This window comes from Plutella xylostella, chromosome Z, assembly GCF_932276165.1.
Source record: "Plutella xylostella chromosome Z, ilPluXylo3.1, whole genome shotgun sequence".
NCBI classification, from domain to species: Eukaryota; Metazoa; Arthropoda; class Insecta; order Lepidoptera; family Plutellidae; genus Plutella; species Plutella xylostella.
The window spans coordinates 2099007-2114509 of NC_064012.1; the positions used below are offsets into that span (position 1 = coordinate 2099007).

Sequence of the window (15503 nt, forward strand, 5' to 3'; positions counted from 1 at the left end):
TGTCTGTTAATCTTCCACGCCAAAACTACTGAAAGGATTCGAATGTTTGGTATGCATATGTTATAGACCCTGAGAAATAAAATAGGCTACTTTTTATCCCGGAATTCCCACGAGAAACTTTTTAAGGCGAAGCGAAGCGCGGGAACAGCTCGTCTACTATGAATTTACTGGCAAAACCGTAGGTACTTTATAATGAGCGGATTGCACTAGCACTTATAAGTCAACGTGAAAGGTTACGCCCGCTATTCAGTTTGCTATATTTCACTATTCACTAAATGAGGGTTTTTAGACCACGTTCCATTGTTTGTTGTCATATCTTAAAAAATATGTGACAAAATCACAAGAAACAAAACTAACTTCATCCAACAGTCGAGCATTTCTACAACTGGCGATAGGTGTCCAAACAGCATCAGAACTTCACGCCACACAGTGCTCATCCCTTATCGTTTCTATCGTCTGGCCTGTTTTGCTGTCGGTACCAGCTTATTGAGCCTGTTAACGACAGTAGACATTATTTCCGACCCTGTGCGTTCGCTCTGCTAGCTGCCATGACGGTTTATATTCGAAATAGTAAACGTATTGCCCCGATAACTCCGTTGCCGTCTTTAAACGGGCTATCAAGACGCGATGTATGGAAATGCAATAATGCATGTTTATTCGTATGCTCGCGCAACGGAGGACGGCATCTACAGGATATGTTGTCAGAAAATATTAACAAGATTCGTTTTATGAAACGTAAGGTTGATAAAAGAGTGTTGAGGTGCTTTTTGGAAGATTCGTTTTTTTCTACCAAGCATCTATAGAAGGTTTCAGTTACGAGATCACATTGCGCTCAAAAGTAGTGTAGTAGTGCGTGTATCATGTGTATGTAATAGGTATACTATCGTAAGGTATACAAATATGTAACTTAATATTGGCTCTGGAGACTACGGGAATCTGGGGTCATGACGGCAAAATTTTCATCAAAAGCCTAGGCCGTCGCATGAGGGACTGCGGGCTAGACATCCGCTCTGGAGCGTTTCTGATGCAGAGGATCTCTCTGGCTGTACAGCGAGGCAACGCTGCCAGCGCCTTAGGGACCTTTGCGTCGGATGCGTTCCGGAGCGAAGACACATAGTTATTTTTTTTATAGTTAGGCTAGGTACCTATAGTCATAAGTTTTTCTAAAGTTTAGAATAAGTTATTTAGATTGTATTGTGTACATAGATATTTACAGTTTAATTAAATGATTTATATTATAAAAAAATAAATATATTTGATAGATTTGTCATCAAGCAGCGGAGACTATAATTCATATGGCAAATCTGCCCGTCATACAAAATAGATATTCGTTTTTTTCTCATACCAAATCCCAAAATACCCTCTGAGTCATTCATTGTGCAGCCCTAATAGATGGGCAATATAGCCCGGTGATAAAATCTGTGTCCCAGAACCTGTGTCTCAATAAAACACGGTTAACTTCCGCTTTACTTGCAGTTGTAAAGTGGTCACTTCCTTATTGTAGGTGAGGCTGATATTGCTTTGATCGTGACTGCATCACTCTTTGTAGGTACGTGATTGGTTGCATTGAATATGTTATCGACGATAGGAACTAAATCCGATTATACAGGTTGTTGCAAAAAGGGTAGTATACTAAGCGTAATGAATTTTGACATTCTGATTTTATTTTCGGGCTTAGATATAACATGCTGCACAGGTAGGTTTTGGCTTAGTATACCCTTTTTGCAATATCCTGTATACTAAGTCGGTCCGATTATTATCACGATATCAGCAATCTGCTAGCCGTATATCTGTATCGAAAATAATGTACCTCTAGAATAAAAACAAAAGAGCAACTCACAGTTAAGCCCCAAATCGTGGTAGGTGACAATGGCCGGCTTGTTCCTGTCACCATGAACCGCCACCATGATATCCCCGCGGTCGGTACGCACGCGGATCTCCGCGCACGCGCCGTCGCCGCTCAGCCGCCGGCTGGACGGGAACTGAAGCTGGATGTTCTTCAGCTCGATGTCGTCCATGCTGTCCGAGGTCACCGTGCTGGAAAGACTGGCTGGTTAGTGGAGGAAGAAAAAATAAGGTAGCAGTTTCGCGGGCATTTATTATTCTGAGGAGTTGTTCGAGGTCACCGTGCTGGTAAGACTGGCTGGTTAGTGGAGAAAGAGTAAAATGGGCAGTTGTGGGGAGAAATTATTGTGACGTTTTGGGTGAGCCTGCTGGCGCTAAACGTCACTTTACAGGGGGTTGACAAAAGGGTATACTAAGCCGAAAGGGGGTGCCTCAGAGGGTCATTTTGAAAAAAAATTGTTCAAAGTGTTTTGGAAGGCGAAAAATAGAGTTCTTCACAGTAATTAAGTCACGTGACCAACAAAGTTTCTATGGAAAAGGATTTATATCGTGTTATTTTTTTCACGTTTAGGAAATGAAAATGTCTGAAATGGTAGTTTGTTTATGTTTGTTTTGTTTATATCAAAATAACGTCGATCAAAACTTATAATAAGAGCTTTCTTTTGAAAAAAAAATATTTTTATTTTATTCTAAACACGTTTGTATCAATAAAATATAATTGATTTGTTTGTGTTACCTAAGTGCCAATAGTCTCAAGTATGTATTTGAGTTCATAAATATTGGTAATTATATGTAATATTCAGAGTTCAAAGCTGACATTTCAGATAGACGTCTGGAGGTGATACCTCTAATTTAGTGTCTCGAAGAAAATCTATTTAATCAATAAAAAAGGTAGTTTTTACGTATATAGGTTGTATTTGTATAGTTAGCCGAAAAGGGGATCATTCTGAACCATTTCCGTACTACCTACTTCACTACTTACGGATATTTGTGAATCAAAATCTATTTCATATACGGAAGTGACAAAATGTGCAATAATTGTTGCAAATTTTTAAACGTACTATACTTAACCAATACCAGAATGACCCCTTAGGGTGGGTTGCATCATTAAACTTTTACTATTACAGACGTCAAATCTCTTGAAGATTGATCTGCCTCGCCAAGAGATTTGACGTTTGTAATAGTTAAAGTTAAATGGTGCAACCCACCCTTAGGGCTAGTTTTTTGATCCCTAGTTAACTCAACCATTGGTCAAAAATGGCAACTATTAGTTAAAGACCAACAAAATTCGTATGCAGCTGTCACGCTTGACAAGTGACTTGACTAATGGTTAAAGTTGACTACGGATCAAAAAACTGGCCCTTAGTCTTACTCATAGGGTTCCTGGTAGATCACTCTAGCTAACGAAGAACTAAGTTTCAGAGCCATGCTGCGTTTACCACGACTCTATCTCGTTACATTAAGTGCCAATTTTTCCATAGGCGGTTATCTAACCGACCAGGGATGGTTAGTCAATTATACGTCATTTCCATATAAAATTCTTGACAGATGTGTCAAAAGTCAACCACTTATAACTGGTTATGCTCTAACCGACTATTGAGAAATTGGCACTAAACGTACCGAACGCATGATAACTCTCGTTCGTTCGTTAGTTGAATAGCTAGATGAACCCTTCAAATTGTCACAAGCAGATTCCCGTGTTAACCCTCTCCACTCAACACTCAACCCTGGCTGAGTGGGGTAAATATACGTATGCCCAGTTTCTCACTTGGGTAAATGTACCTAAGGATAAACCTGAGTCGTACTCAACGGCGATTCAGCCAATCACGGCACTGTATTCCACACTCACGTTGTGCTTAGCATGACTTCCTTAGGTGTGACTGTGATATTGAAATCGTGCGGGGCTATATACGTGTAGGTTTTGGATATGGTTAAAATAATTGTAAACTTTAATTTTGAAAAAAATGTCGTCGGCTGTCCGCACGCAGTTTGTAAATAAAAATATAGAGTTAGCAATTAAAAAGTTATTTCATTGCAACGGAAACTTAATTTGTGGCTCGGTTTAAAGGCTAAAAAGTCACTTCCAACGTCATTATATGAGGAAAACTGGTCAAGTGCGACTTCATCTTGGAAAAGAGGTGTCCCGTACGACAGTTGAACATTTAATACTTCAAGTAATGCGGTAAAAATGCCTGGTAAGATGTGGTGTCTACATTAAAAGAACACAAATTTATCTTTACTGTGCCCGTTTCCGAAGAATATTTTATTATTATAGTTTATGAATATGAGTAACAGCTTGCTTTTCTCACATAAGAAAGCGGACTGCGCTTAGTGGAGGTTTAGTGATTGGGTCCCATTAGCACCTTTTGAGTACGGAACCCTAAAAAGTAACCAATTAAACTTGGTTGACACCGGGGCGGCGCGACGCGGCGTTGAACGAATGAAAACTTTAAAGGGAATGGCAGTTCCTACTCAGCTTTGCTCATTTTTTACCAGGCAATGCAAAAGGGCTCTGGGATATAATTATTATAGGTATGTTGAATATTCATCATCATCATCAGCCTATAGCAGTCCACTGCTGGACGTAGGCCTTTGGCACGCCACTGGATGCGATCTTTAGCTTTCCGCATCCAATCATAACCAGCCACCTTTCGCAAGTCGTCTCCCCATCTAGCCGGAGGGCGTCCCACACACTACGTTTGGCTAGTCGCGGCAATGTTGAATATTGTATAAATATATTGTATGTAGGTTATACGTAGGTGGTCTGAAAAGTTTCCGACCTCAACGTGAAGATGGCAGCACACATCAATTAAAGTCAGGGAATGTAATTGGTAATGGTGCATCTTTTGACAGCAACACTTCAAAGTTTCGGCCATTTTTGACGCGCGGTTTTTATTTGACAGTCGCTTGAGTGAGTCGATCTCGCGCGTCAAAAATGGCCGAAACTTTGAAGTGTTGCTGTCAAAAGATGCACCATTACATTCCCTGACTTTAATTGATGTGTGCTGCAATCTTCACGTTGAGGTCGGAAACTTTTCACGTAATATTATTAGTTATAGATTACGTTTTGCTGAAATCATGTCAAGCATTTTATAATTTGTACCCTGTGCAATAAAATAATACATAAATTTATAAATTTTATCTTGTTTGTAACTTCAGCAGAATTAAAATAAACCTACAGACGAATTGAGAACGTAATTTTTTCAGGACTCGGCTAAAACGAGTCTTTTGGAGAATACTTTAATTCACGGGCAATGAAAAGGTTCCACTGAGAAAAGCACCAAATTACAACATTGGAGTACATATAACCGAGCATCAGGATACTACCAACAAAAAACGGTAATATTTTGTTGAAATTTTGAATTAAATGTTGGAAAAAATTGGTGTTGTTTTGGAGTCGAAATTTTGTGTGTTTTGAGTGGAACTTTTTCATTGCCTGTGAGTGTAATATTCTTCTCTCCGTCTCCTCACATTATATTCCTTAATCCTATTAAATAGGGATCATGTCAAGAGTCATGATTAATTAATTACGACATAATGAATTAATTAGGGCCCAATACTTTGAGTGGCTGTCAGGAACAAATTATTAACTGCTTCATTTTCTATTAATCTCTTACGTAGAATCTTCATAAGCAAGTACACACATTACAGACTTCTGCCTTGTCGTGAACTACCAAACTGGCCAAATTTATGTTTCTGGATTATAATAAATCATCACGTATTTTTAGATATATGCTTTACATTACATACTTTATACATAGCAGGTATATAAAGTCAACAAGAAAGAACGCGTCATTGAAATTTGCATGCGACCTCTACACGTATTATATACCATACGCATTTTGCAACTTTGTCATATTATGACGAAGCTTGAGAAAATGTTCTTCTCTGGTACACCAGACATGTTAAATATTCTGAGCAACGTAAAACGAACCATAAAGGGACTGCACTGAGTCGTGTTCACCTCGTGTGGCATGAAAGATGCATTTACTGTGCACGCTTCCCCTGATTGTTTTGTTTATGACAAGAAAAATAAAAATATTAAATATCCGGCATATGAGTGTACCTCTTCACATATAATATCGAAAATTACATTTTCTTATTAAATCATAGGGAGGTACAGTCAGCTTCATAAGTAGCTAAACACTTTTATACAATATCAAACAAACCACTTGGTTGATACCGTGTATATTTTTTACGGTTTGTTAGTTTGACAAAGTTCAAAAGTGTATACTAAAATTTCATAACTATTACGGGACACTGCCTCTTGTCTGCTCAAACGGAAAAGACAAATGTTGACTTCCGCTTCAGCCCTGCCCAAATCCGGTTCTAAAACTTACCTTAAGTTACATATTCCTTGTACCTGAGACCTCGAGGTCTCATTTAGTATTCAGAGACGTGTGTCCTAATTCCAGCAGCCTGGCTGCATATGCCCTGGATTTCTAGCTTAAAGAAAAAGCTAAAGAAAACACAGGAATGAACTGGCAGCTTTTGAAATAGGCAATCTTTAGGTTTCTCTTTAGGGATGCCGCGGAAAATCATGATTGATGGAGAAATAAACTAATATTTTGCGTTGGAATAGACACATACTCGTAATACTATATTTGCACACAACAAATATTAAAACACAAGAACTTAAAAATAAAACGGTTCTAAAAGGCGGCCTTATTGCTTATAGCAATCTCTACCTTTGGATGGAGTAAGTTTCAAAATGATTTTTGTTAGTTGTGGGGCAAGGTAATCATAATTATTATACTAATTAAACAGTACATAAACTAAATCATAATCAAACATTTATGTCAATACTATGTAAATACCTACCTGTATACTATGGAATGGGTTCCAATATACCTACTGAACATCGTAAGACTCATAATTAAAATAAAAAAATAGAAACCCACACTGCTTTTTCAAAAATTAGGAAGGATTGAACAGAAACTTTACAGTTGCTTATACATATCATTATAAATATACGAGTAACACAAAAATACTACTTTGAAAATAAAAAAACTTAAAATAAATAACTGTTTTTTTTTATAATAAATTAGTAAGTCTGTAGGTACGTTACTTTCGGATAAAATAATGTTTCGGACTTGACGTTTTTAATTTGCAAAAAGGTGCAATATGGCTGAGTATTTTCAATGGATGCAAAAAGGCTGATCAGTGTGATGCGACTTTATATTACAATATCTTTTTACCGCGGAAAAAATAAGGGGTGCTATAAGTTAACGCCTCTGTGTATCTGTCTGTCTATGGTAGCATAGCTCCCAAACGGCTGAACTGATTTTAGATGTGTTTTTGGGACATAGGTATTGTTATAGACGACCGAATGGCGTAGTTGAGGATCGAATGGCGTAGTGGTTAGTGACCCTGACTACTGAGCCGATGGTCCCGGGTTCGATTCCCGGCTGGGGCAGATATTTGTTTAATCAGATATTTGTTCTCGGGTCTTGGATGTGCCCGTAAAATGGCAATAGGCCCGCCCCCTATTACATTGGGACTAACATAACACTCTGGCGAAAAGTGGGTGCAGCAATGCACCTCTGCCTACCCCGCAAGGGAGTACATTAGTACAAGGCGTGAGTGCGTGTGTGTGTGTGTATTGTTATACCGAGTGTTAGTGTTTCATGAAACATGGCTATCGGTTCAGCCGTTCAAAAGTTATGCGACTTCTCATGTTAAATCTCGGGGGTTTTATCGTTGGTTAGACCTGGTTAGGTTATTTTAATAATCATTATTATATCAGTCGTCACAGCTGATCAGAGCGCGCGGTTGTGTTTCTCGTAATGAGCAAGTGACCGGCTGAGCGAGTGCAATGACCTCGACGGTTGTAAAGTGTCATACGTGCAATATCGTGATTTGTGAGCTTCTAGCTTTTGTTCAGAACAAATCGGAGGTGATGGACGATGTAAGCCTCGTGCAAGTATGTTCTACGACATTTACTGAAGAGGAAATCGAGAGTAGCAAAAAACTACTTTTTGAATCGACTGGGAGTCGAATGACATCGCGTAAAGGTGACGGTAAGAAGCATAGGAATTTGGAAGACATCATTACACTTATAAGAGGTATCCACCCAGAAAAATTACCAATCTTTGTAGCGAGAAATCTAAATAAACTCCCTCCGGTAACATTTGATCATGTTGATGTCACCCGACTACTAAAAGATATATTAATTGTTAAGAACGAAATTAAAAATATCAAAGAAACTTATGTAACGTCAGATGATTTAGCAAAATTGAAGTCTGATCTAGAATACATGAAAACAGCGTCCCTACTTGACCATCCAAATACTGAATACTCCAATATAAATACCAGGAGGGGAGGCTGTTTAAAAGATAGCTATTTCAGAGATAGTGGGCCAATAGGATTGTATTCTTATGTTGATCCAAATAAGTCGTCCGAATCTATCTTAAGAGTAACGGACAACGATTCTCCTAACGCGACGCCCGAGGTCAACGACCACGGCGCGGGTGACTATGTGACTGTCGCTAAGCGAAACTGCGAGCGCGTGGAGGCCCGGCCCGGTACCGCGGTTACGACGGTACCGCGGCAGGTGCCTCAGTCGCATGCGCAACCGCCGACGCAACCGCGTCCGTTTGCTCCGCCCCGGGTTGTCACTCACTTGGACCAGGAGAGTGAAGACAAAGATAATGATAATTGGATACTGGTGCAGAAAAAGAAAACTAAAGAGAAATTCAAAGCAAAGGAGGGGAAAGCTAATGTTGAACCTAATAGTAGATTTAAAGCGGCGGACTATAACATTCCTATCTATATATACAATGTGAATAAATCCACTAATGAGCAGGATATTATAGACTACGTCTTGAATAAAACGAAGGTGACTGTTAAGCCTGAAAAAATTATTCTTCCGGAAGGGAAAAAATACAATTCGTATAGAATTTATATACCTAAAAGGGAATGGCATCTGTTTGATGACGACGCCTTCTGGCCGGAAGGTATTTTCTTCCGTAGATATTTTATTTTTCACAATAAAAATGGGAACAAACCTGTGAATCCATCGAGCAACATACCACAGCACAATGGCAGCGATAAGAAATAATAATAATAAAAATTGTAAGCTCCTTAGTTTTAACTGTAAAAACGTTAAAAGGTCCATTCATGATGTTAAGAAGCTATGTAATGAATGCGACATCGTGGCTCTTCAGGAAACCTGGCTGCTACCATGTGATGTACCTTTCCTGGGCACTATTCATGAGGAGTTTGATTACACAGGTAAATCAGCCGTTGACTTGACAGCGGGCCCGCTTGTTGGCAGACCACACGGGGGAGTGGCGATACTGTGGCGAAGAGGTGTTTTTACAAATGTGTCAGTAGTGCCCTGTGCGAGTGATCGATTGGTAGCCGTTCGTGTGTCAGTGTCCGGTCTCCAATTTTTGGTTATAAGTGTTTATATGCCTACTAACAGTTATGACAACCTGTCTGATTTTACGGATTATCTGAGTGAAATATTTGCGCTGGTGGAGAGTTCTGGACTGGAGAATGTGTTCATACTAGGGGACTTTAATGCCCATCCTACTGAGCTTTTTTGGAATGAACTGTCTGAATTCAACAGTGATCACAATTGGAAATGTGCGGACACGGACTTTTTAGGTATTGACTCCAATACGTATACCTATATAAGTGAATCGCACGGATGTGAACGCTGGCTAGACCATTGTGTTGTTACGTCATCAGCCGCTATGTGTGTTAAGGATGTATATGTACGCATTAACGATGTATATTGGTCTGATCACTTTCCGCTTGTAATTACTACTGACTATTCTGTTATTGTACCTAAAACCTGTTGTGTGGTAGGTCATGGTTATAGTGACATAGTATGGGGTCTAAGAGATGATAAATCAGTATGTAAATATAAAGATTTGTGTAATCATAGCCTGAGGAATGTCGATTTTCCAGTACAATTTCAGTCGTGTTGTAAAAATATGTGTCATGACTCAGATCATTATTTACTTATAGATAATATGTACAAGGACATCATATCCATTCTACAAAACTCATCTGTTCAGAGTCGTGAACCAATGTCCCGGCCACGTAAGAGAAAGGTGATTGGGTGGAACAAATATGTATACTGTGCACACAGAGAGGCCAGGCTTAAATATAAGTCTTGGGTATTGTCATGCAAACCTAGAACTGGTAAACTGTATGAAGAAATGATAAATAGTAGGAAAGTTTTTAAAAATAAATTAAAATGGTGCCAACAAAACCAAGAGCAGATAAAAATGGATATTATTGCCACACATCGCTCGGAAAAACAATTCGGCAAATTCTGGAAGGCCACGAAAAGGGCCAATCTGAAGCCTGGCCTGCCTGTGAGTGTAGAAGGCGAGGGCAGTCCTATTACCATTGCTAACATATTCAGGGAACACTTCACGGTAACTTCTCCCCTGCAGAGTTCACAAGGTTTAGCTAGCAAGTGTATTGACCGCAATGAACTTCACTTTACTGCAGGGGAGGTGAAGAAGGTGATATTTGATATGACTAGGGGAAAGTCGCCGGGACATGATGGCCTTAGCATTGAACATCTGATCAATGCAGGTGTTCACTTGCCTCGTGTTTTGGCAATGCTCTACTCGTGCTGCTTGGCGCACTCTTACCTACCTGATGATATGATGAAAACGGTTGTAGTGCCGGTGGTGAAGGATAGTACTGGCGACCTTACCAGCAAAGGTAACTATAGACCCATATCGTTGGCTACAATTCTGGCAAAGGTCTTTGACAGGATACTGGAGAGGCAGCTTAATCTCTGTCTTCCAGTAAACGATGCGCAATTTGGCTTTAGAGCGGAATGCTCTACAGAAAGTGCCATTCTTGTTTTAAAAAGTACGGTGAGATATTATACGGAAAGACGAACACCTGTCTTTGCCTGCTTCCTCGACCTGTCAAAGGCCTTTGATCTCGTAAGCTATGAATTGTTATGGAAGAAGTTAACCGAGGTGGGGCTCCCTGATGCAATTACGTCTATCTTTCGCTACTGGTACGATAACCAAGTTAATGTTGTTAGGTGGGGGGATGCATTTTCTGATTCATATAAACTTGAATGTGGAGTTAGGCAGGGTGGACTGACCTTCCCTATTCTATTCAATTTCTATATTAATGCTCTGATCGAGGAACTCAGCAGACAACAGTATGGTTGCTATATTGACGGCATATGCGTTAACAATATTAGCTATGCCGATGATATGGTGCTGCTGTGTCCCTCGATCAGTGCTTTGATGAAATTACTTGGCATCTGTGAAGGCTATGCTGAGAGACATGGCCTTACCTATAATGCGAAGAAAAGTCAGATTCTGGTTTTCCGGGCGGGTAAGCGTGCGACTAGTACTGTACCGGAGATATGTTTAAATGGGACTGCCCTCCTGAGAGTAAGTAAATTTAAATACCTAGGACATTGGGTGAACGAGGATCTGACAGATGATTGTGACATGGAAAGAGAGCGCAGGGCTCTCTCGGTCCGTAGTAATATGATTGCTCGCAGATTTGCAAGGTGTACAGAAGCCGTAAAGATAACTCTTTTTAAGGCTTATTGTCAATCTTTTTATACCTGTGGTCTGTGGATCAGTCATTTACGGCGGACGGGGAGTGTCCTGCGCGTCCAATATAATAATGCATTTAGGATGTTGCTGGGGCTGCGTTGGCGGTGCAGCGCGTCAGGAATGTTTGCGGAAGCGCGTACCTCCGATTACTATGGCATCATGAGGGCCAGAGCCGCGTCGCTGCTGCACCGCGTGAGATCCACCTCCAACATCATCCTGAGCACGGTTGTAGACAGAATGGATAACCCTTTTATTAAACATTGGGTGCGGTTATCAATTCTGCATAATTGTAAATTAAACTAAATATTTTTCAAAAAATCTCATAGATAAGGACTAACATTAGAAATAAGGTAAATTGTATACTAACACGTTGGATGATTTCCCAAATAAACTGTTTATTATTATATATTATACGGGTGTTGCAAAAGGGGTATACTTAGCCGAAAGGGGATCACTCAGAGGGTCATTCTGAACAACTTTTGTTCTACGAGTTTCGGAAATTTGCGAACAAAAATATTCGTTCATTCTCCATAGTAAAATAATTCACGTGACCAAAAAAGTCTCTATGGATTTTTTTATTTTTATTTTCATGAATTTTCAAAACTCGTAGAACAAAATTTGTTCAGAGTCACCCCCTTTCGGCTTAGTATACCCTTTTTGCAACATCCTGTATGTCCGCAGCACCGTCATAGTGTCATAGCTGAGCAAAATGCAAAAATAATATTTAGAAGAGAATATAAAGTCGAGACACAAGTATATGCAATATTTTATGTTTGTTTAAAGTTCATTTGGTCATGTTGGACTTGAATAATACTTGAATGAATCTTTACACGGGTAACTTGGATATAGCAAGGGCATTGACTGTTTGAACTTCGTCAGACGTTGCTTCCGCCCTGCCTGTCCAGAGGTCACTTTACCTTACGAAACCTTACTCTACCTGGAACGCTGCTTACTTGTTATATGTAATTATTTTCTAAGAGCGCTGACTATCTCGTAGAAGTACAGTGTTAGGTTACAGTTTTTCATAACTATAGTATAGACTACTAGCTGTTCCCGCAAGCTTCGCTTTGCCTTAAAAAGTTTTCTCGTGGGAATTCCGGGATAAAAAGTAGCCTATGTTCTTTCTCAGGGTCTAGACTATCTGTATACCAAATTTCAGTCAAATCCGTTCAGTAGTTTCAGTGTGAAGCTCCGCTTACGAGAAAGTATGTATATTCGGTGTGAGAGTCTCGACTGCTCGGGACCAATCGTGTTGAGATTCTGATATTGTGCGACACAATGCAAAGGTTCCTTCCTGGCTCCCTTCAAGAATTATCAAACAGGTAGGTGGTGCGAATGAATAATATTGAGACTTCGTGAATCTCTTTCTAAAAATATTTTACCTACATTTGGTAGACATTTGAAAACTTCGTAAGATAATATTACTGATAAAAGATAGGCGTCGGTGTACTCTTGTCAAATAAAGTAGGTATTAGTTTTAGCCACGAACACAAAAAGTCGTTTAAGATAAAATGTATACATGTAACCCGATGCGGAAAAATGCGGCACCTTCGGTTCTATACTCAGAGTCGGTTTTTATTTAGACATCATCACAACCCATCACGTCCCCACTGGGGCACGGGTCTCCTCCAATGAAACAAGGGTTTAGGCTTAGTCCACCACGCTGGCCTAATGCGGGTTGATAGATCCCAACACAGGCTGAGAGACGGGTTATTGGGTAAGTGGTGAACCCGACTGTACCATATTTTCAAGCTGACTTTACGGCATTAGGCCAAAACAGCAATCGGGACACACAGGTCACACAGCCCACAACAACATTAAATCGGTCACCCATCAAATAAGACCGTGCCATATGTTGCTTAACTTCAATGATCGGTTCTGATCGTGTCCAAGTGGACAGGCAGCCTAAGGGTTATTTAAATTATTTATGTTAAATCTGGTATCATACTATTACTAGTAACAATTTTAGAGTCAAGGACGTATTTTACACGGGCTGAGAAATTCATGAATATTTCCGAGCGAAAACACCTGGAGGGTCGCAACTTGCAAGGTAACTCAACTATGTCGCAAAAATGTATGAATTACTCAACTTGTCTCCGTGCTGTGAACTTGCCCTTGACGGGGAAGTTTCGGAATAGCAAAGTAGAGGGGGGGGTCATAAGGTGGCAATTGGTGGCAGACGACATGAGGTTGTAGGAGACGGTAGACTTCGTGTCGCAACGTCACTACTGTGGGGTACCAACTTACTACCATATTAGCATTAGATCCTTCAGCAGAGACGCCCGTTTGTCTGCTTGATCTTCTTGACAAGGCAAATATCGTCGGAAGCTTGGTTATTAGAAAAGAAAGAAAATAATATTAATTACAGTAAAGAAAATATAACAGTTTCTGAACTAGGCCCTACCTATTAGGTATACAAAGATGCCAGGCGGCCCTGCTCTTTTATAATTATGACATACTTTATATGCTAACGCTTTTATATTTTCAAAATAAATTATAAGAAATACATATCATAGATTGGTAGCATGGCCAATTAGCTTACGTTAACAGTAGGAGTATGTATATAAGAAAATAAATTACGTTTTTAGGGCGTGACTATATACGGCTAACTACGACTATCACCACCAATTTAAGAAGGTTTTCACTTAAAACTCATTATCATCCGTTTGCATTTTAAGAAACAGTGTTAGCAAAAGTTATCCAGGGACAAAACGTGCTTTTGGCCATAAAATTGTTTTAGAGCATGAGAATAAACATTCTTTAATTTAACCATAAACAACTCAATTAAAAAACTATTTACCACCACTTAGACACAAATCAGGAGAATCTGTTCAAAAACATCTTCAAAGTAAATGCAATGATTAAATTGAGACCGATTTAAAGTCTTACAATCTCCGAGAGAGTTCTAGAATCGCATCTCGAGTAAGCATGCTTCTTTGAATAATTAAATTTCAGACTGAATGGATTGCCTTCGATTGAATGAGCAAAGGGGTCACTTTAGTTTAAGTAAAAACATGCGTATACTGGAGCATACGAAAATCTCACTAACCTATCCTAACTTCCTAAACACGAGGGTCGTTCGTTCGGTTCGTTTTGTTATGCTGGAGTAACCCTTCAGACTCTAAGCGCGTGGCTTCGTTACGAATCTAGACTTACTACCCTTAGACAACTTAGCTATTTTTCCATTCGCCAAACGCGGTTAGTAGTGTTGGATTAAGGAGTTTAATTCTAGTCTTTGAGCAGTAATAGTCTTGATGAATACTCCCATTCAACCGTACCTATATAGAAACTCTTCGATATGGTTCTCCGAACTAGATTATTTTATTGATATTATTCTGAATTCAAGCCATAAGGCGATGTCACTAATAGGGTACAGGGTAGTCCTCCACTTTTTATCTATCGCGCTTTAACATTGCGCTGTAAGATTTAAAATATGCAAGAGTTGCATTTTCGGTGGACTCGACTGTACAATTACATCGCTGCATGAGTCCGCAGCTCGATGGGTTCTGGCCAGCGCAGCAGCCAAACTCCCCGTTTCTGTGTTGCCACCTCCAAATAAACACCCTGTGAAATTGGAATTTTCGAATAAAAATTCTCTAGCGCTGTCAACTGTCATTTCACAGCCAGCCCGATCTCTGTTGAAGCCAGTCAGATTGTAGTAATTGACGAGATGGAATCTACTAATCGAATCATTCGTTATTTGGTCGGATACGAAACACACGCGTGGAAACACTATGCCCAATGACTGTGTTGAACTAATTAATGTGTCTTTGCTACTATGACGTAGGGGGAATGTAGCGCAGAAATCGGAGGGCAAAATCAGCCTCGTAAAGGCATTGCCCTGAATTATCCTGATTCAGATCAGTCAAAGGGCGAACATAGACGACTATGTAGGTAACTAGAAATAGCTTTTGTCTGTTTCAAGTGGAAGCGGCAGGACACTCGACCAACTCCTTGACTATCTGGTGACCATGGGAAAGAGACAGAAAGAGAGAGAAGACAAAGACAGAGAAAGGGTAATGCTGGAATTCTTAACGACATAATTAGGTATAGTAAGAAGAAAATGATTATAACATCCTCGACTATGAATTACTGAATATAATA

General features: G+C 39.7%; 1 protein-coding gene across 19 annotated transcripts in view; it reads right to left on the reverse strand.

Moving 5' to 3' along the window:
- The window catches only part of LOC105382695 (protein NDRG3), a 100657-nt gene that overhangs the window by 60455 nt on the left and 24699 nt on the right, over positions 1–15503 (reverse strand). For all 19 annotated transcript variants that reach the window (XM_048633012.1, XM_048633005.1, XM_048633003.1 and 16 more), the window contains one exon: positions 1841–2037. In XM_048633012.1, coding sequence (XP_048488969.1) covers positions 1841–2037 — 197 coding nt within the window. The remainder of the gene's footprint in view (positions 1–1840; positions 2038–15503) is intronic.